The sequence below is a fragment of the Nicotiana tomentosiformis genome, chromosome 7 (assembly GCF_000390325.3).
Source record: "Nicotiana tomentosiformis chromosome 7, ASM39032v3, whole genome shotgun sequence".
In the NCBI taxonomy this organism is placed as follows: domain Eukaryota; kingdom Viridiplantae; phylum Streptophyta; class Magnoliopsida; order Solanales; family Solanaceae; genus Nicotiana; species Nicotiana tomentosiformis.
This window is the reverse complement of record NC_090818.1, coordinates 52,342,487-52,363,996: the sequence shown is the minus strand read 5'-3', so window position 1 is coordinate 52,363,996 and position 21,510 is coordinate 52,342,487. Positions and strand designations below refer to the sequence as shown.

General features: G+C 41.0%; 1 protein-coding gene across 1 annotated transcript; it reads right to left on the bottom strand.

Moving 5' to 3' along the window:
- Positions 1-3,978: 3,978 nt before the first annotated feature.
- On the bottom strand, positions 3,979-21,257 carry LOC104100739 (E3 ubiquitin-protein ligase UPL1). Its single transcript, XM_009608050.4, has 16 exons — positions 20,914-21,257; positions 19,609-19,704; positions 19,302-19,508; positions 11,079-18,971; positions 9,605-9,922; positions 9,232-9,433; positions 8,870-9,153; positions 8,477-8,766; positions 7,170-8,301; positions 6,916-7,062; positions 6,747-6,827; positions 6,413-6,638; positions 6,187-6,326; positions 5,529-5,635; positions 5,235-5,407; positions 3,979-4,475 (listed from the first exon to the last, which is right to left on the bottom strand). Exons 1-15 carry the CDS (start codon positions 20,944-20,946, stop codon positions 5,305-5,307), a joined length of 11,259 nt encoding a protein of 3,752 aa, XP_009606345.1. The 5' UTR covers positions 20,947-21,257; the 3' UTR covers positions 3,979-4,475; positions 5,235-5,304.
- Positions 21,258-21,510: the final 253 nt, after the last annotated feature.

The following is a 21,510-nucleotide window of genomic DNA, read 5'->3' as shown; positions in this document are numbered from 1 at the left end:
TAGCCATAGATGCTTATTTTGTTTGGTTGAGTCGTATCTTGTTGGGTGAGACTGATAAATGGAAAGAATTCCGATGTTGAAAGATATCATCACAACAACTCAGTTTGTCCGGTAAACTACTTGGGGTTCTCCATGGTTTAGTAAAAGGGAGGGGATATTTTTTATTCATCCGGAGGTTCATTCATTATGAATTAAAAGGTGGTTGGCTGATTAGTGAGGTCTTAAAAACGTTATAGAATTCATGATCGGCCATTCCATTTTTGCTTTCAGCAAGTAGGCGACGCGAATCTATGCTTTCTATCTTTCAATCGGATACCAATTGCTTGGATGCGTTTGAAAGCCTCGAGATGACTTGCAGAATAAATTCTTTCTAGGTTTGTCTTGTGTCTCCGAAACAAACAGTCCATTTATTGATGGGTGAACGACGGGGATTGAACCCGCGTGTGATGGATTCACAATCCACTGCCTTGATCCACTTGGCTACATCCGCCCCTACCCCGCACAGGTTGAAGTCTCTATCTACGATCAGATCCTTTCTGAACTCCCCTATGACCGCTTATCAAAGAGAAGTTTTTTCCTATACTATAGTGGCAAGTCTATTGTTGTGTTTCGGAATTAGGGGAAACAAAGCTTCAAGAAGTAGAAGCTTCCTGGCAAAGCTTAAAACAAAGAGGATGGGTTGTTCACTTCATTGATTTGACTTCACTTTACTTAAGATTAAATATATGGGTCGGGTGGGCAGTGAAGGCTCATTTAGTAGACAGCGAGTGAGCTGCAAGCACTTACTCCTATCAAAATGAGAAGCAGCAAGCGGAACTTGAACTTGAAAGAAGCGAGCCTCTATCAGAGAAAGCCATTGCGCGCTAGCCCCTTATCTTGTATAGGTTGGAAAACCTGCGCACCCCTAAACTACAAACTTTCTTTGAAGCCCCTACAACATGGGATATTTGAAGAATCCCCTTTCTACAAACCTTTCTATAATATAAGAGAAGCTCTTCTAGCTTTCTTCGCATGCTTAAGCGCATCCCCTTTCTATTAGTAAGGTTGTCAAATTTCCTTTAGTGCCTTTATGACTATAATATAAATAATAGGAGTAGGGGGCGCCAACGAGCAAGAGAATGGATGCGCTAAGGCGCAACTTCGTGCAGTTGCTACGCCCTTGCTTCTTGACTTATCTTTTACTAAGTAACTAATCTAAATAGAAGCCCTTCTTTCTCAAAGTCAACTTTCTCCCTTCTTGCTCTAGTGAAATAAGGAGCGCTAACGCGACCTTCCTTCAGCTGGCTTCGCCCTATCTATTCATCTATTTTCTCAAATGAATATTTAGGGATCTCTCTTGTTCATAGATCTTGAAACCATATCAATATCCATTTCTCAATAGATCTATTTATCGATAGAAAGATATAGATCTCTATATGGATCTATCTCCATATCTAAATATGGAAGAACCGACACAACAAGGGCGTAACCAACGGAAGGTTCTCACCCTGTCCCCGACATTGTTCTCCGACGATGTCCCCTGGGCGAAAGGAGCCACCATTCTCTTTCTTTCTTCAATCGTTCCGATCAGGACAAGGGTTCGTTTCGTCCTCCTATCTACGCAATTCTCTGTCTTTGTTCGTGATCATATTGGGCGAAAGGTAGTTATAGAGGAGCGGCTGTGAAACGGCGATTCCCCCATTTTCATTGAAGTAGGGAGGGCCTCCTTCCCTACCATTCTGGCCTATTATTGATAGGGATTTTGCCAATGCTGAAGATAGTTTGCTTACCAAGCCGCCCACTTGAGAAGCTAGTCGCCAGGAAAGAAGCGAGGAGGAGGCGAAGCTGTCTACGAAGCTTTGCTTCTCTCCCTGTAGTCGTAATACTCGGCTTGTCGCTACTTTGATTCAAAAGGTAACCGACGGTAACCGACTTTCTCCGTTTTCCGCAACCGTAACCACTTGTCATTCCGATTACTTCATCCATAAACCTTTTTTTTATTTCAAAATAGTGATACGCTCTAAAAAAGTAAAGGAGAAGCTTCCATTCTAGAAGCTACTGCTTCCCGCCTCCCTCGGGGTGAGAAGTTCCCTTCCCTTTTCTAAAATGCCTAAGTGGTCTGCTCAGCAAACGTACAAAGTGAACCGCAGTTTGGCTGACCCTCTTCTTCCCATTCGGGTTGGGTTGACTCAGAAGTACAGTAAGAAGGAATGGAACCACTGAAGAGTTGTCTGCAGTTCACACTTGGGGCAAAGACGACTGACTTTGGAAGCGGAACACGAACCTATTTTCGCTATTCCGGGTTCTTATTGAGCGTAACGAAATCAAGGTTGATGATAAAGTCAGCGAAGTTTCCATGGTGTTCTACCTTTGCGTCATCTCGGTCCACAGTGGAAGGCTCTGTACCTGAGCCTCGTTAGACTTAGCTGAAGTGTAAGGTGTAAGTGAAGAAAATAGAAGAGATGAAGTCCGTCCCTTAGCCTAGTCTATATCCACAGCTGACGCAACTCCGTACCGACGCCTCACTACTACTTTCATTTTTCTTTTATTTTTAAATTAATCAACGGCTAAGCGATTTCATAACCTGAGCTTTCCTTAATCAGCTGACCTTACTTCGTAACCTTAGCCTCCCTTTCTTTATAGTTTTCTAGTTCGACTAAGTGACTTCGTAATCTCAACGTACTTTTTTTCTTACTGTAGCATAGGCCTTCGCTACGTCAAACGGGCGTTTTGCCCCTCTTTTTTTTGAATTAGAAAGAGCGGGGTCTTACTTATTCAGGGGGATGAAAGACAAATAAAGGGATCATGGGGCTTTATGATCAGAGAAAGAGAATGGGCGTGGTTGGTGTGTCACTAGGTCGGTGGGGGAACCCGTAAGAAGGGGGGACGACCCGCCGAATTCACATAAGAAATCGCCAACATGAAGACAAACGAAATCTTGAATTGCGTATAGAAACAAAACGAACCACTTCAATTCTCGGAGCTGTCCCTTTCGCCCAGTGGTTAGGATATCGTATTTTCATGTCGAAGACACGAGTTCGATTCCCGTAAGGGATAGGTACTCATTCCCGGCTGCTTTCAGTTAGTGTTCATTGTTGAGTGATCGCTCGCTATCTGGTTAGAAAAGATGGTCCGGAAGCTTCCTCTCTCCCAGCAAGCAAAGACGAGATCACCACTTCTCTCGGTAATGAACTTCCTTTACTTCGTAACCTTAGCCTTAGATGTCCATTCATAGATTCTCGAACCTCCGACATATAGAATCTCCATACATGCGTTCTTTCTCTCGGATTATTGGGTCGAAAATTAACTTCGGATTTCGCTATCATGCATCGTCCTAGTATCAGTTGTTCTAGGATAGTGCGTAACGTGTTTTCTCCTGCTCTTTCATTTGCTTTCAAACTGAATCCTCTGCCACACAAGCATCATTTAAGATATTACACTTGCGAGATAACGATTTTTAAAAACGTAAATCAAATAAACCTGTGACGTTTTCCATTACGTACATGGAAACGCAGGACTACCAAGTCCAGTCAGATTCCCCCTGCCTTAGCATGTATAAGAGATACAACTTGAAAGGATTGACTCAAAAATTCTTAGCAAATTGCAAAAAACTTTTGAGGCAAACCACCCAAATCGCCTTTTAATTTATACTGTTTTGATGAGAAAAATGCCAACACAGTGCCACCATCAAACATTATGAAAGATCTAGTGGTGAAACCACTCGGAGCCATTTATGATCACTCTTTAATGGAGTAACTATTTTGATCAGAAAAGCTGACCACCGAGAGCATTATTTATGAGAGGTCTTTTAATTTTACAACATATTATATAAAAACACACCTCGACAGTTCATATCGATACAGTCAACGGGCGTGTCTTAATTGCCGATACGTCAGAACATAAGGTACTTCTTCATGAACTCGCACATGATTCAAAGCAGCTGTTAGAGGAAGGAATTCTAGTGAAATAGGAGAAATAGATAGTGGTAGGAAAAAAATCTTGAATGGCGACCAAGTTCTCCATTTTCAAAAAAAATTATCAGATCAAGTATAGCATTATAAGCTGATTAAAGTGTTGATCTGATGCCAACCAGTAACCATAGGTAATTAATCAAATTCTAAAGCATGAATGAATTAGCACCTACCCCAGACCCAAAATAAATGTAGACCTCCCACACCGAACCCCCTTCCAAACAGAAAATGGAAAACGAAATATGTTACTTATCTACACAGGGACCTAAGGCTGTCGGAGTTTCTTCTGAATCTGTTGGAATGGAAGGAACAACAAAGTCGGACCTCCTCGCCACTGTGCAAGAAGGTTACCACTCGTAATGCATAACCCCCTACCCGATGATACTAAACTGCCATGTACATGACCGAGGCGTAGCAATTACCCCGTCATCCTTCCATCATCCTTAAGATAGGCTGTATATAGACTCAAATCTGTAAGCAACACACTCCCAATCTACGTTGTCCAGTTGATATCGATCAGCCAGTCTGCAACAGGAAAAAGAGATCACAATACAGGTAAGCCATATCCAAGTTCATTTCTGAATTTGTCAACTGACCAGTAAATCAACTAAGCACGAAACCTCTCAGTTTTAAACTTGACCGCTTGAACCATCCAGTTTATGTAAATTAGGCATGCATGATGATGGTTCTCCAGAATTAAATGTTTGATTATTACTTGAGTGGAGCAGCTATAGGACAGGAAGTGCAACTAGAACACCCCAAACTAGGGAATCAAAAAATGAGAAAACAGATATTCAAGGCAAACAAGCACCGAAAGTTTCAGTGGTAAAATTGCAAATATTTGAGCATGACAAGAACCAAAATCACCTATATATTTTTGTCCATCAATTTTTTAACAATCTATGGAAAATTTTACAGCATTCCTGAAACATAGAAGACATGCTTACCATAGGACATTCAGAGGAAACTACAGACACAGAGCACAAAAGTGCAAAACATATGTACCATCAAATAGAAAGCTTTAAGCAACTCAGCAAATTTAGACAGAACTATGCTATCCTAGAACCTTTCCAGCAACCTCATCTGAAGGAAGTGAAGGAAACAAATTTCAACAGATCAAAGAACATAATTCTCATAACTAGAAAAAGCCGTGAGTAAGTGAGTAATTTCAGTTGTCATCTTAGCAGTTCCGATTGTACCTTACACAATCAAAGACAAACAGGCACCCCCAAGACAAAGACAGAGAAGAGAAGAAAAATATAAAAGAGAGTTGGAAATACTTACATTTACATGGAAATCACAGGATGATCAAATATAAGCAATTTTCGGGGAAGCTGCAAAAGGGAAGCTTGTCTCAACCAAAACCAAATCCTTCACTAGCCTCATGGATAGCCAAAAGCAAACGTTCTTGTAGCTGTTCCTTGGAAGTATACTCCGGTAGGTCAAGTTGGTTGAAGCTGGAAGGAAAAAAGAAAAGTGACGGTAAGAGACACTATTGCTTGCTGAACTATCACCCGGATGCATCTACTTGATTACAAGTGAACTACTGATAAGAACACAATAAGTACAAACACCAACCAGGTATGTGCAGATGGAAGCCGCTCAGGAGCTCCATAAGCCTTGTGAATCTGAAATCTCTGAGGGCCAGAAATCCCTTGCAATGCCTTGAAACCTTCCAAAGGAACCTAAGGCCAACAGCACCCACAATTAATCTCAAAGAAGAAATTCAGACATTTGCAGGGAATGCACTCCTTAAAACATTCAAAAGGGCATGCAGAACTCCGAACCACCAAACAAGGGGGGTAATTTTTTTTTTTTTTTTTTTCGTGTGTGTGTTGTGGGGTGGGGGTGGGGGCAGGAGATGGAAGGAAGAAGAAGGAGCAGACACAAGTAGGAAGGAGATACAGAATCAAAATTACCAGAATTCAGGAGCACATGTAACAGAGAATTCATAAGCACCTGAATATTGGTTTGAAAAAAATGGAGCTTTTCTCAAGAAAAACTGACTTTTGCTACAAGATTAGCCTGGACTAGGATGGCTAGGAGGGAAGGAAGTAGAATGCTTGTCCATGGGGTTTTGTGGGATTGGATCCACACATCAATAGAAACAAATTGTATCACACTATCACCTCTTAGCAGATTCTATATGTGACGGGAAAAAACCTCGGCTGGTAGAGAAGTGGACATCAAGAAGCAAGAGGTACCAATAATGAATATGATAATGGTATCCACTAACCTTGGATGTACCAGTCACAAATTGCAGAAATCTTGCCATGTCTTCCTTGCTAAAACCTTTAACGACCTCCCAAAACCACTGAACAACAGTAGATGCTGCTGTATATCCAGTATATTCAGAGTTGGCCTTCAGATCTTCCACTGCATACAGAATCATGATAAGAAGCTTCATAGGAAACAAATGTAGTGTATACACAAAGCAATGGTGGAGAAGCATGTCAACTTACTATCAATTTCTGGAAGGCCACTTATCAAAAGTTCAAGCTCTTTATCATTGAAAATGGAGATCAGTTCGCGTGGTACCAAGTTATTGAAACCTTCAAGGAATGCATTTATTTGAGGGCGAATAGCATTTGTCAGAATATGGTCAGCAACGAGATCAACATACTCGTGCTTTGTCTCTTCTGTGACCCTTATATTTCTTCCTCCAGGTTTAAGCTCATAATCAGTAACCTTACTCATGCAAAAAATAAAAAAATACTTTAGATATTACCTTAACAGAGTAATCTGACTTGCACATTTAAACTTTTAAGGGAGAATAAAAAATTTATGCATTAGTACCTCTGTTTTCTCATAAAGAATGAGTTTTTCCTCATCAGCATCCATGCTAAAAGTCAAATCTGGTATATCACTCACATCATTCTGGTAAAGGAAACCCAGATACCGTCAGAAGTTTCTGGATGAAATTCTAGGTCAGTTAACAAATTATTGCAAGTTTATGATATCTCACCTCCAACATCCACTTCAAGTTCTTATAGTAATCAGGATCGACAGCCTCTATATCATGATATGTGACCTTTACATTGAGGATATGTTTGTAGAACGACCGGGTAAAATAAACATCCAGCAACTGCCCATCAAGTAGTGCTTTGGCAACCTACAAAGTGTATCATGTCAAAGGCTTGAGATTAAGATGTGAAAGTATATATGCTACAAGAATAAAATCATAGCTTTGGATTTGAAAAGGAGTTCCTGAAGTCCTACCACGCGGCCTACAAATTTGAAATATGAAAGATGTTCAGTTTGATAAACTGAATTCGGATTAGGTTGGAAAGTCGCATTATTCCCGACAGTTGTAAACAGCAAAGCTCCTTTGTCAAATATGACCCTTGATAGCAATTGATACCACTCTCTAGTCAAACCACCAGCATCAATACCCTCTTCACCTTGAAAATGCACATTTAGCCGTCCTTTCAGGTCTTGACTGGGTCGCATACGCAACTGATTATAAGAATCCTCCAACACATAAGCCCGCCGAATACTAATTCGCAGAGGACCTGAGAGGTGCTGTTCATGCTGCTGCCTTATCCTGGAGCGAAAATAAGCTCTTTTATTGTCAAAATCAATGAGCCGTGGGGCTTTCAGCATCACACAAAGTGATTTCTCCAGTAAGCCAGGGTTCTGCCTGACAAAAGCATTAAGCAAGCGTCGGTGCTTTTCCGCAAATCTTACAAATGTTAAAGCGCCATCTACTCTTTTATGTGAATCCCCAGTAGACTTGGAGGACAACTTGACTGAAGTACCAGCTAATTCTTTCACCTCTCGTGCAGTTGCATTGATATGATCTTGCTGCATAATAGAGCTGTTTGCCTGAAGCTTCTCACACAAAACAAAGAAAGCCTCAATAAAAGGTAACAGTCGCTGAGTTCCAGGAGGCAATGGAGAAGATACAGAAGAAGCACCATGTGTATTCTCCCCGATATTAGAACTTGACATAACTGAAGAAGAAGTGCTCTGTGTGAGCTCTAACTCCATGGTGCCAATGCATTCACTCAGCTCTTCCCATAATGGTTCCAGTGAAACATTTAACTTCCACATGATATTATGCTCAACATGTTCCTCCTCCATAGATGTGTCCGCATTGCCAATTGCACAAGCTGTACTTAGTGAACTAAGTGTTTGTAGTACACGAAGAACAGCAGCTCCAGCCATGGATCCAGCACTCAGTCCAAGCATGTGTGTATTCTTAAGTGTGATAAGCTCCTCTACAGCTGACTTGCTCAGCCTTTGAGTCAACTCTGAAAGTTCTGAAATGAAGAACTTGCGATGGGGAGCAGCAACTATGGCTAGCTTCTTCAACACCTCGCCAGCAAGCATGTAAACTTTGTCTGATAGCCTAGAAGATACACATTATATGTCAAATAGTTGCAACACAACATTTATCTTTCAGGAGTGAAAAGGAGAGATAAATTAAAAGGAAGACAAAATGAAAGATCACAAATCACGAACAGAGAGAAATATAAAATATTTAGGGCAATCAAGGTGCAGAAAATTTTAAGCACAATAAGTACCCTTCGTGACCAAGAAGACAGCAAAGATTGTGCAAATCAGACTGTGGCAGCTGCAAGAAGATGTCACGAATGTTTAGACTTCCGTTGCCATCAGATGCAGGGTTGGCAGAACCAGTGCTGCTATCATCTTGATGGGACTTTATGTCTGGCAATCCAGGATCTTTCTGTAGATCACTCATAGTTTCATTGCCAGCAGGATTATGAGAATGGTCTACTGTTTCTTCAGAATGAGACTCACACTCCATCTTGGAAGCTGCAGTATAGACAACTACTTGAAGAAGGCCCATGACCTGCACAGTACGTGCAAGGAAACAATAAATGTATCTGAGCTAACTGTCTCAAAAGCCCTAGATTTCAGTACTATGAAACGAAAGACGCTTGACTATAACCTACCTGTTCAAGATGTGCAATGCTGCGCAAGAAAAGTGGTCGATTCAAGAGCTTGAGAAACAAAACCAATGGAACATTTCCCTTGTGAGAGCTTCCAAAAGGATTTAAGGAATCTCCTCCAACAATTTTCTCCTTGCCTTTGTCCCTCTTTTCCGAACACTTTACATCTGACCACTCTGGAATAATCGAGAGCTCAAAGTAGAAAAGAAGACTGGCAACCGCAGAGTGGTTGGTAGCGAGGTAAGTTAAGATCTCCAGAATCCGACGCAATACCAGTGGAGGAAGTCCTGGAAATAACTTAATTGGTTAGCGAAAGACCATACATAAACACAGACCTCCAACGTCACTTTAGAAGAGACAGATACCATCAAACAGTTGTGATCGGCCATAAACAATATTCGACTGACAGCCATAAAGTCTCTGTGAATTAATGGTTGTTAAACCACCAACTGCCCCTCCAGTCTCAGGCTTGATAGCTTCAAGAAGAAGGTGGACCAGAACTGCTCTTGTACTACTATGAGCACACAAATTCAACAAGAGTCTCTGCAAGAGACCTTTCCCAAGAGGCTGAAAACAAAGATGGAATGGGTCAGTTAAATACGTTCAACAATTAATGTAAAATAAATAGACCAAACAATTACAACACCAACTATAACTCTACAGAAGCAAGCCTATTGTCCAACGATAGAAGCATCTTCATTAAAAAGCCAGTTGTCCCATTGACGCGAAGCAATTTACCTGTGCTAATCTCAAGAGGCGGATCAATGCTTTCAAGCCGTTAGCATCTAAAAGTGGTTCGCCTTCAAGTTCCTTCAACTTCAAACTCTCTGAAAAAGAAGATGAAGCCCTCCGGCCGATTGTAACACCCACGCCCCTGTCCATAACTGTCTGTCTGTCAAATCCCAGACCATTTCTCCGACCGTGAAGCCTGTGGCTGCCTCCAAACAAGCTGCGTGCTTGGTAGTGACTCATAGCTCTGTCCCGAAGCATTTGTGCTTCAGCGAGTAATGGAGATGGCAATGCTGACAAAACAGCTTCTGATGATGTTAACAGCACCTGAAAAACACCCAAAATAAGCATAAATAAAAGGGAAAATACAAAGCCACCTGAACTATACACCAAATCCCCGTGTAGAGAACAAAAATTATATTACACACCCAATCTTTTCAAAATGTAACTAACACACACTACTTTTTTCTTAACCAGTTTTTCAGAATATATGTAATGCCACGCACCAATAAGGCCATGACACGTGTTAATAAGTTTTTTAAAAAAAATAAAACACCTAAATTTACAATTATACCCTTAGCATCTCCCTTCGTCTCTTTCTCTTTTGCAAACCATCAAAACAATGGCTGCCACCAAACATTAACAGGCACCCCACCATTAATTTTCATCTTCTTCACTATATCAATAACTCTATTGTGACACATTCAACTGCTTTCATTTTCTTCCATAACCACCAAGCTTCATTAACTCTGCCAACACCACCATGGGTTCCACCTCCACAATCACCATTTTCAACAGTTAAACCACCGTCAAAACCATTTCCATAACCCAATAATCCTTTTCACCGGCAAAAAGTATACAAAATCATTAAGAATTACATGAAGATCGAAACATCAAGAGAACCCAGAAGTTGAAAATGACTAAAGAATGTTGTTCTGAGAAACTTTCTTCAACAAATTAAGGTTTTTCCTTTTGGGTTATGGAAAAATATACTGGTTATTTGGGGTAAATTTGGATTCCCAAATAAAATCCGCAGAAGAAGCATCCCAGAAAGCTCAATTAAGATCCGATATATTTTCAAACTTAGGCGTCAATGGAGGATGGTTTAACCCATTAACAGGATTGAAGTCAACTGAAGTGGGTCTAAGTGTTTAGGACCAGCCATGGCAGATTTGTGAATTTTTTAAACAAGGAAGAAGATGACCCAATTTATTTATTTTTAAAACTAAAAAAAAAAATTGACATATACACAAAACTTCTCCTGTTCACGCGCTTCACTTGTTGGAAAAAACACACTAGCCACGTGGGCAAAATGGTGTGTATTAGACACACTCCGGAAAGGTTGAGTGTGTAAAATAATTTTCACCTGCAAAAAGTGTGCAACGGAGATTTGGTCCATAGTTTAGGGGGTAAATTCTGTATTTTGCCTAAATAAAATCTTAAAATATTCAGAGGAACAGGAGAAAACACTCCAACCACAGACCTCTTCACGCAGGTCAGCTGGAAATGTGGCTATGATTGAAGCATTATCCATTTCCACAGGCTGACCTTCAGCCTGCTGTATGACTCTTTGAGCACGTTGTTGGGCAAGAACTTCTGCTTGAATATCTGGAGGAAGAGCAGCTAAAAACTCTGGATCAATATCTTCAGCTGCCGGTGCTGTATAAGTTGGAGGTTGAGCCTGAGCCTGCTGCGATGCAAGAACCTCTGCCCGAAGATCTTCCGGAAGTGCTTCTAAAAAGGTCGGATCTATAGCATTTGCAGTAGAAGCTTCATTATTCAAACTAGTTTCATCAGTTTGACTAGCATCTTGAACTTCCTGAAGGTTCTGAGTCACTGATGGGTCCTCAGGCAGAACAGGTAATGGTTGGTCATTCCCCCTTTCTGGTTCTGCACCAAGCATATGTATATCAGCATCCTGAACTAAGGAAGCATGGTGAACACTGGAGTCCAGCATTGCTTCCCCAGAAATCAGCAGTGGCTCATCACTGGCATGACTATCTGTTACTGGGGTTGTGTCATTGCCTACATCAGTCGCATCGCCTTCACCTTGTATAGATGACACAGCATAACCTGTAGTTCCCTCTATGTTGTCACTTGGATTTGCATTTCCTTCCCCAAACAACATGCTGCCATGACCATTGCTAGTCCTGTCTGAAAGTACATTTTCCATAGGATCAATAGCTTCGGGGAATTCACCAACCTGATCAGCAACAACCTCCTGATTGTTTTCCCTTTCACAAGACTGAACCTCAAGTGGTTGATTGGATTCTTGCCCACTATTGTTATGGGGATCATCATTCTGTTGACCAGCGGTGCTATCACCCTCAATCTGCTGTCGACTCTCACCAACTACAGGTATGTCCTGCTCTCTCTCCAATAATCCAACAGCATGTGACAGCCTTTCAGGAGGATTAGTAGCTGGAGCAATTCTGTTTAGTTGACAAATGAACTGCTCTTCGACCATCTGTGCAATAGCGGCAGACTGACCACCTGCTTGTGGTTGACCATCATCAGTCCACCTACCATCACCAGGCCTACGACCTGGAACATGTAGAGACTCCAAACCAACAGAAAAGTCAGCCAAAGGTGGGGCTGCTGCACCACTGAGTCTGTCACTGAAAAGGCTGGACGGCACACTATCAAACGAGAGTACTGGAGAATCAAAAGTGTAGAAACGAGCTACATCCAGCCTACCAGCAGATATTGCTTCTGAATCCCTGGACGAGTTCCCAAGAGATGACCAGACAGAAGCAGAGTCACCAGACTGTGATGGCCTCAAGAGGAGAGGATGTTGCAGACCAGTAACTTCAGTAGCAGAGTGTTCTAAGGAATTCCTAGTTGGCTGGCGGCGACGCTCAAAGCCAAAGGTTCTACGTAGACCAAAAAGGTCATCAACATTCCACCCTTCAATTGTCTCACCTCCAACATTAATAAGCCCACCTCCTGTTCCAGGTTGCCCTAAAACTTGCAAATGGTCAAGGCCGTCCAAGGCTTCCCTCCACCTAACCTCAATGACTCGATTTTCATGAAACTCATCATCCTCTTCATCAACCATGTCATCATTATATTCACCTCCCAGGCCAGTATCATCATGCTCTTCCCCATCTGTATCAGCCAGAGACATCAAGCCGGTGCCATCTTCAGCTATATCTTCATCCTCATCCTCACCTTCATCATCATCCTCGTCGTCCTCGCCGTCATCTCCCATATCATCATCTTCTTCTCGCATTTCATGATGTGCCCTATTCTCAACGTGGAAACCCATCCCAATTTGCTCTGTGTCATTCAGAACACCATTGTCTTCCATTTCATCACGCATGTAATCCAACCTAAGCTCGAGAGGAGGATTGCCTGCAGTTGCTTCTTCTTGCTCAGTTCTCATTTCTTGCTCCATGGAAGGATTTGCAGTCACATTCTCAGTGCTGTGATTCTGAGAAGCACTAGCCGGCAGTTGCCCTGCACTTGAATTAGGGACCCCCTGCAGGCTGTTTCCAGTTCCACTGACCTCTATGTTCGGAAAGGCTGATGTTGTATTCACTTGATTATCCGACCCACCATTAAGGGCATTTAATTTTTTCTTGCTCACAGAATCAGTTTTAAAAAGTTGCTCACTAGCATTGGCAGCCCTTGTTAGGCTTTCCAATGTTTTAAGAATCAGATTCACAACTTTCGGAGCATCAGGGTGATCCAAGTCCATTGCTTGAAGGACACCAGACAAGCACTGCACCAATCCTCCATCTATCATGCTTTTGGCTATATCTGGAGAACAGCCAGAACCAGGTAAGTCACCTGCGGATGAATTCTTGGACAAAATGGAATATGCAAGATCAACAAAGGCAAGGACTTTTTTATCTGGCAATAAACTGCCACAGGCAGAGTTGTTTTCAGACTTCACAAATGAAGACAAGGCTTTCACAAGTTCATTAATAACCCTCCTACGACCTTCACTAGATCGACCAGACAAAACTACCAGAAACCATGAAGCTTTTTCAGACAGCTTGTCTCTCCATTCATCAGGGCCTGCAGATTTATCCATAGAAAGAGGAAGAAGCCGTTGCAACACATGATGGATAATGCCACCATGACCAGGATTCTCCGGCTGATGGGATCCCCGAAGTTGACACATCTCCAGATCCCTTCTCAGGATAACCCCAAGAGCATGTACATACATCATAAGAATGTCACTCAATAATTTGAGTACGAAAGTCACCTTAGCAAGCCCTGCTGATTTCTCTGACACCCTGTCAGACTGAACCTCCCGCAACTCATCCACCTTCAATTTCCCCTTTACTTTGACTGTAGGCTCATCAATATCCATAGCACAGGCGTTTCCCACGCAATCTTCTAGCATTCTCTGTGTAGGAAATGTTGCTACTATTTCAAGAAGATGATCAATAACCTGAGAAATATTTGCAGGGATCTTTTTGTGGCCTTTCGAACACTTCCCTGATCCATCCTGGGTCTTATTTTCAGAAATACGTAGACACTCATTAGAAGCTCCAAACTCAACAGATGTTTTACCTTTCTCTCTCTCCTTGTCTTTCTCTTTTGATAAGACAATGATAGATCTACCTCCAGATGATTCCAACTGGCAAACTGCAGCTGCAGCTTTCACAAATACTCCAGGGTCTCGACATATTACAGGTGCCATTGATGTTAAAAATGTTTTAACAGAAGTACGACCAGCATGACGACTTCCACTAAGAGTCTGCCGTATCTCCATCTCCATGGCTGTTTGCAGGGTCTGAGGATCTTCAAGAAGATGTCTAACAATGGCAGATGCCAAGGTGTCATATCCAGGGAAGTAACAAGATCTCGGAAGACCAAAAAGAGAAGTCATTCCACCATTTTCAAGAAACTGAATGGCAAGAGAATGTGTCTTTGTCAAGCGTGCACACAGCTGAAGGGAAGCCTGCATAACCATGGGTGGTGCATGTCGTTTAACCAAGTCATAAGCTATATCAAGCACCCTACAACTGTCCTCTATACTCAGATAACCTGTAGGTTTCCCAAATATTTTCTCAAAACCATTGGATGATTCATCATCCTGGGAGACTAGAGTTGACTTCTTCTCAATCACTGCTTCAGGAACTTGGGATGGGAGATGCTCTTCTAAAGACTCTGGTAAAGATGCAGCTATGACTCTTTCAGTGTCATCACTGGAGATTTTAGGCCTGGTTTGCAACAAATTAAATAAGATTAGAAGCAATGCGCTGATGCATCTAGGAGCCATAATCTCATTTTCAGCTCTAGCCTTGAACTTCATCAATATTTCAAGAACTACAGAGACAATATCATTCTTTGCCGCAATTTCCCGTATACTTGCATCTTCAGAGAGAAGCAATGTTAAAGTATGTGATATCATACATAAGGCACCAGTATCTCTTGAAAATTCTAGCTGGCAATCTTTCAACTGTTGAATAAGACATGAAATCACTTTTGCACGATCTTCTCCTTTGTTCCGATTGCAAAGAGTCACAAGTAAATCCATTAAGGGAAAAGCCATGGAGTCGGTGCTCTGAAACAGCTTAATTGTTGCAGCAAGGACATCTTCAACAGGTGGTGGCTTAGTTTGTTGCTCTTCAGAAAGAACATCCACCGATCTATCAACATTATCGGCTTTAGAAGTCTCTGATGAATTCCCAAGTGACAAAGCTAGTGCACGAGCCAACTCATCATCTTCTTGAGCAGGATCTTCAGCATGACTGAACAACCACTCCATGGCCATCTCCACACTGTTTGTTTCTACACGTCTTAATGCCTCCTCAGCTCTTGCTCGTGAAAAGCCCATTTCAACAATTGTACCAATAGTAGCCTCATCAGGTGGAGGAGCCATAGCACGTGGGTTTGCAGAACCTGATGACCCATTGCGATTTCGTTTCACATCCCCAGCACCACAGTAGATGTAATTTATAAGCATAATAATAGAAGTAATAAACCCTGGATTGCAACTGGGGAACATCTGATGGTTCCAAATAAGAAGTATAACATCCAGAACCTGAGACTGCAGCATACGGACAAACACTTCTGGGTCTCTTGGAACAGGAAATAACCCAATAGACAAACCGACTGCAACTGGCTGAACAAGGAGCTGCGCTTGGGATGTTGAGGATGGAGACAACAGCAAAGCCGAATTGACAAAATATTCAAGCAAACGGCAATAACTCTGCAGTGTATCAAGAAGCCACGAACAGTGAGATAACTTGTTTTCCTCCCCGCTATTTTCAGGAACCATTCCAGATGGCGGTACAGAATAGGGAAGTGTCCACAACAACTGACTGGTTGCTTCAAATGTTGTCAGAAGCTCCTTAAAGGTTCCTTGTGCATAGAAATTATTGATCATGGATGCATAACAGGTACGCCGCCTGGCATCAAATGTTAGAGATACCATATCAACCACAACCTTACCAAGATATCGACACTTGACAGAAGGTGGTATATCAAGCACATCAGCGTCTGGATATCCTGAGAAACCAAGAGCCTCGAGAAAAACTTTAGCTAGGGCAGTTCCTATGCTCTTTGAAGCTGCACTTAGAGATCCAGTTTCAGTTCTCCGACGATTTGGAGATGTAAATCCTTTAACAAGAGCCACAAAGAAAGAACGCATGCTAGAAGCAAGCTTGTTCAGATTTTCTAAAACCAGAACATCAGGAGTCTTTTTCTTCATCTCCTGGATGCTACTCTCCACTACACTGGGAGCAACTTCAGAATCAGCTTGTAAACTTTCCAAATGCCTACTGGTCCTTCCACCACGAATTCGTGCTATACCATGTCTACTACGACGATTAAAACCTTCACTTGAACGAATTACAGAAAGAAACTCACGTTCTACACCCCATTGAGACTGAGAACTATTCCTGATAGAAACAGGATTCATGTATCTAACTGAAGGAATATTAGTCTCTTCATCACTATCTCTACCTCCCATATTGGAAGAACCTGCTTCTACATTTTGAGGCTCTACTTCCACGTTCTGTTTCTCATCCACCTTAGAATCACAGCATAAGGAGATTTGCCAAAGTACTTCCTTATACGCTCTCCCAAGATCCTTTAAGACATCAGCATCCGCAGTTCCTAACTCAGAAACCACAGTAGTACTTCCCTTCAATAAAGAATTGGAGAGAGATAAAATACCTTCAAGACTTGAAAGGTTCTTCAACACAGTTATCCTCTTAGCAGACTCCACCTTTACAAGCTGTGATCCTCGAACTTCAACTATAAGTTCATTCGTTAACTTCAAATGTTCTCTTAAAAACAAACAGACTGCACGAGCAAGAGAAGCAGAATGCTGTGGAGAGAAATTCTTAAATGCAACAGATAAGGTCTGACCAACAGAAACAGAAAGTGGCAGGGCAGGCAAAGTGAATAGCTGCAGAACAGCTTCAGTTCCTTTCTTCTCAACAAAAATACGGCATGTATCCGAATTCTGAAGAATTGTTTCAAGGAGACGAGCAGCATTGCTTATACATTCAGGAAGAAAAGACTCCATGTTTGGTACCAAAGAATCAGAAGATGGTTCGACGTTCTCCAAACTTTTAGCCTTTTGTGAGTCTTTCTCAGGCAAAACAACACCTTTATCCTCACCTTCTGTTTCCATGGGAACAGGGTTAGAAGAGCTAGGACTTTCAGCTGAGGGTGAAATAGCTTCTGGAACAGATCCAAGTTTTGCAATCTCCTTCAAGATCTCGATCATCATTTCCACTCCAGGTTCACGCAGTGATGAGGTATGCCGCATTAGTTCATCAAGGCCACTAGACAAAGATCCAGTGGTATCTCCACTAAGGGCTCTGACATATGTTTTTGAAGTGAATATTTTTACAAAACACCTCAAAGCATTGCGATCTCTCACAGCCTGAAGACCATAGCTATTCAAGCACAAAGCATCTAAACACTGAGGTATGCAAGTTATAGCTTCAGCAGAGCATACAACTCCATCGATAATAGCATCAATGAAGGCAGAAGGAAGACCAGCTGCTTGCAATACAGGGAAGCAGGTGGGATCTTTGTGAATAAGATCACTCATCACCGTTGCAGCAAGATGAAACACCCCTCCACCAAAATCCTTAGCTCTTCTGAAGATTATGCTCAAGCATTGAGGCAACAAACTCTCCTCTGAACCATAAATACGAGCAGTGGTTCCAGGAGCATAGGTTCCCAGAGATATGGCACGTAGTAAAGCTTTCATCAGTAACCGCCGATGATAAGCAACCAACACATCAGAATAAAGAGCCTGCCTGCTGTCTAGATCAGAAGAAGTACCAGCAACTATCTGAGAACCACTGAAGTCAGAACTGTCAAGATCAATACTAGCACTAGGCATCTTTATACCATTTTCAACACGAGAAACTTCTATGTTAAGGCGTGCTATGGTATCATCCAAACCTCCCAAATCTCTGAATAGCGCAGCAGCTGGATTACTATAATCCATGAATGCTTCTAGAACATGAACAGCCATGCTAACTAAATGCAAGTGTTGAGGATCCGTATCTTTAAGTAAAGGTAGAAGAGTAGGAATGAAACCTGCTTCTCGCATGGCTGAGCAACCAGATGAAGATGAGACCAAAATGGTAACAAGAGATAGCAGAGCTTCAGCAAAAAGAACAGACCATTTTGAGGAATTACTAACAATAGAATCAATGGCCTTTTGCATAAGGCTGGAGAGAATACCACGATGCCCCCCAGATGTTACAGCTGTCAACACACTTGGCTGGCGTGACCGATCTTGACAGAGAGCAACCAAGGAAACAAGAGCCAAAATTCTAATCTTCTCAGGAACTACGTCTTCATAGCTCAATAAGGTAACCAACTCATTAATGAACTCTGGTTCTGTGTTGAAGAACGAAACCAAATCATCTGAATCACTGCATGCTTGAACAAGAACTATAAATGCATAGAGGCGTATGCAAGTGTACTGTTGTCGAGAAGCTGGAGAACTGAATGCCCTAGCATATCGCAATCTTGTCAAAAGAGGAAATCTCAAACTAGGAGGGACTTTGTACTGTAAGACTAAATTGTTTAAAAGTTCCAAATCTGATTCTTGTATGCTGTCAATGCTGGGCAAATGGATGGTCTGTAAACCAGCAGGGGCAGTGGGCTCATCTAAAGATTCAGTCACTGCATAGAATTCAAAATGCAAGGTGCAACCTAACTCATTAGCACTTGAATCAGAGCGGTCCTGCAGAGCACACGCAATTAACCCAAGGCCTTCTTCCTTTCCTCCCCAACCCTGTGCAAGGGCGAACAGCTTTGAATTAAGAGAAGCATCTCTAATGACGTATTTCCCTATTGTTTTCTTCAAAAAGGCAGCCAAAGTTTGCAAGCACGCCTCAACCACATCCGCATCGGGGGAAGCAAGCAAAGCTGACAAGTGATGCTGCAGCACCAGGGAAAAGAAAACAAAAATTCAAAATACTATAAAATTTCACAATGTGTGTTAGAAAATTATTAAAAAAACAGTAAGACGATAACATAATTTTACCGGATCAAAAAATGGAAATGGAACGCGTTCTAAGATATTAATACACATTATTTTATTCAGAGTAGATAGCAACTATCTACATCTTAAAGTCAGTTCAGAAACTAAACCATATCCCCCCTTATGCATATAAGTTTATCAAGAATACACCTCAAAATGTGCCACTTCTAACCCATGTAAAGCCAGCAACAAAACAAAAAGAGCGGCTTTAAGTATATCTTCAGATACCTCATATGAGCTGTAGAAATGCTTATTTGTGCAGTTCTCCAATATTATCCTTATAACACGAAGGACCTGGAGAACAGCTTCCCTTGGAAATTGAGGATCGGATTCCAAAAAGTGGTCATCAAGTTGCAAATCCTTCCTAGTCTTAATGTATTTCTCAAAAAATGTATCAAAGTGAATAAAGAGATCAACCCAATGATAAAAATCTCCCTGCATATACATGAATAAGAAAAGGGAAAAATAGATTAAGAAAAGAGAAGAGGTGCAAAAGGGGGAATAGTAACAGCATCAAATGAAATCTCTATAGTACCTTATCAAACTCCCAAACAAAACTTTTCAGGGGTTCTTCTATATTCTCTAATGGAGTAGCAGTGACGCTACTGATAAACGATCGGATCTTTGGAGGCTGAAAAAAGAAAGGCAAACCAAATGTGATCAGCACATATTTAAACTTCTTTTAAGCAGTATATGTTAAATATAACGCTAGCAACTTTCAAACAATTATCACGAAACCAACCATGAAATAGTGTGCTTCAAGAGGGTGTCTTTCCCTAAATTACTCAACAAAATTTTGAAACTTCTATAAATGAAGCCTGACTGAAGCACCCTAATGAGCAAACACAAATAAACTGTACTTTGGAAATATATTTTTTTTAAAGGAGCTTGAAGATACAAGTATCATATGATTTTGAGATGTTAAGTCCAAAATTCCACAGATCAAGCTCGACGGACCTGGCTATGCAACTTCTATGATTAGTAAATTGCTCCAGTCATTTTGGAAGTTTAAAATGCAGATATCTAAATTCATATAAGCAACCGCACAAAATGTGTCTCCTGCCAAACAAAATATGGTCTTCAACCTTGATTAACCACCATCCAAGTATCCGGGATGCATGCCTAACAAAAAACACTTTAAAAAATCTTCACTTTACCAAACTATACACTAACAAACACGACTAAATTTTCTTCCCTGGGGTCCTAGATTATACTAACACAAACTAGATTAATCTCGGTGGTGGACAAAACATTCCCCTTTGCCAGTGAGAGAAACAGTTGACATGAAAAACAAATTTCTGCCAATTACCACCAGTGGTGGAGCCACAGCCAAGAACGGGGTTCAATTGAATCTCCTTCTACTGCACAAATAGGGCAAAAACAAATTTTTCCATATGTATATAAACTTTTGAATTCCCTTGACATATTTTAGGTTTCAAGTTTGAAACTTTGAATCCCCTTGTTAAAATTTCTGGCTCCGCCACTGAATTTAGGTCGGTATTGACCCGGTCACAACACCTGTGTCTGTAGCAAGATAGAAAAACCCCTCGGGCTCCAACCACTTATGAGTGCCAGCTCCGTAAAACCATAAACTTTATGACATATCAATCAATCAACTGCTCCTAACTAAATGAAATGTCTATATCTATTTAAAGCTTATAACATATAATCAAAATTTTCTAACATGTACTACTTAGATTAAATAAATTCTTAGCAATAAAAATCAACTCTTGATGTCTAAAAAGCATCAATTTTATATAAGCATGCTCGATAACTTCAATCAATTGACGTCGAATCGGTATGATCAGAAAATTAACACACACACATATATATAACTAACCACTTCTACGGCCCTCCTTCGCTTTAACTTCATCTTAATATCAACCAATTGATTAAACCATTGGACAATAAACGATCCAATTAATCAGTAAAATCAAGAAGCTGAGGCTTTGAAACGATCAAATTAATATATCCTAAAAGAGATTGAATTTGAAATGAGGCAATGAGGTTTTAAGGAAGATCGTGCGATTTCTAGGGTTTTCGGGAAAGGGTTTTTGGTTAAAACGATTGGTGAGTGAGGATCGCGGAGAGATAGAGGAGAATAGAGAGAAATTGAAGAAAGATAGGAGAGCAATTTTAATTTTTTTACACAAAAAATAAGTGTGTTTGCCACTTGCATCTATATATATAGGAAAATGCCAAGGATTTTGAGAATAAATAGGGGAAGAATTTCTTTTTCAGGTGAATGTGGATAGAAGGTGGGAAATATTAAATTAAATTCATATAAATAGGGGTAGAAAAATTTAGTTTGAAAATAAGTGATGTTTAAATGTTTAGATAATAATTTAGTATTTTTCGACCACAATAATTTAGTACAATTACCACAAAATCTTTGCATTTTATGAGTTTTTTGCTTGAATAATAATAAAATTATAAA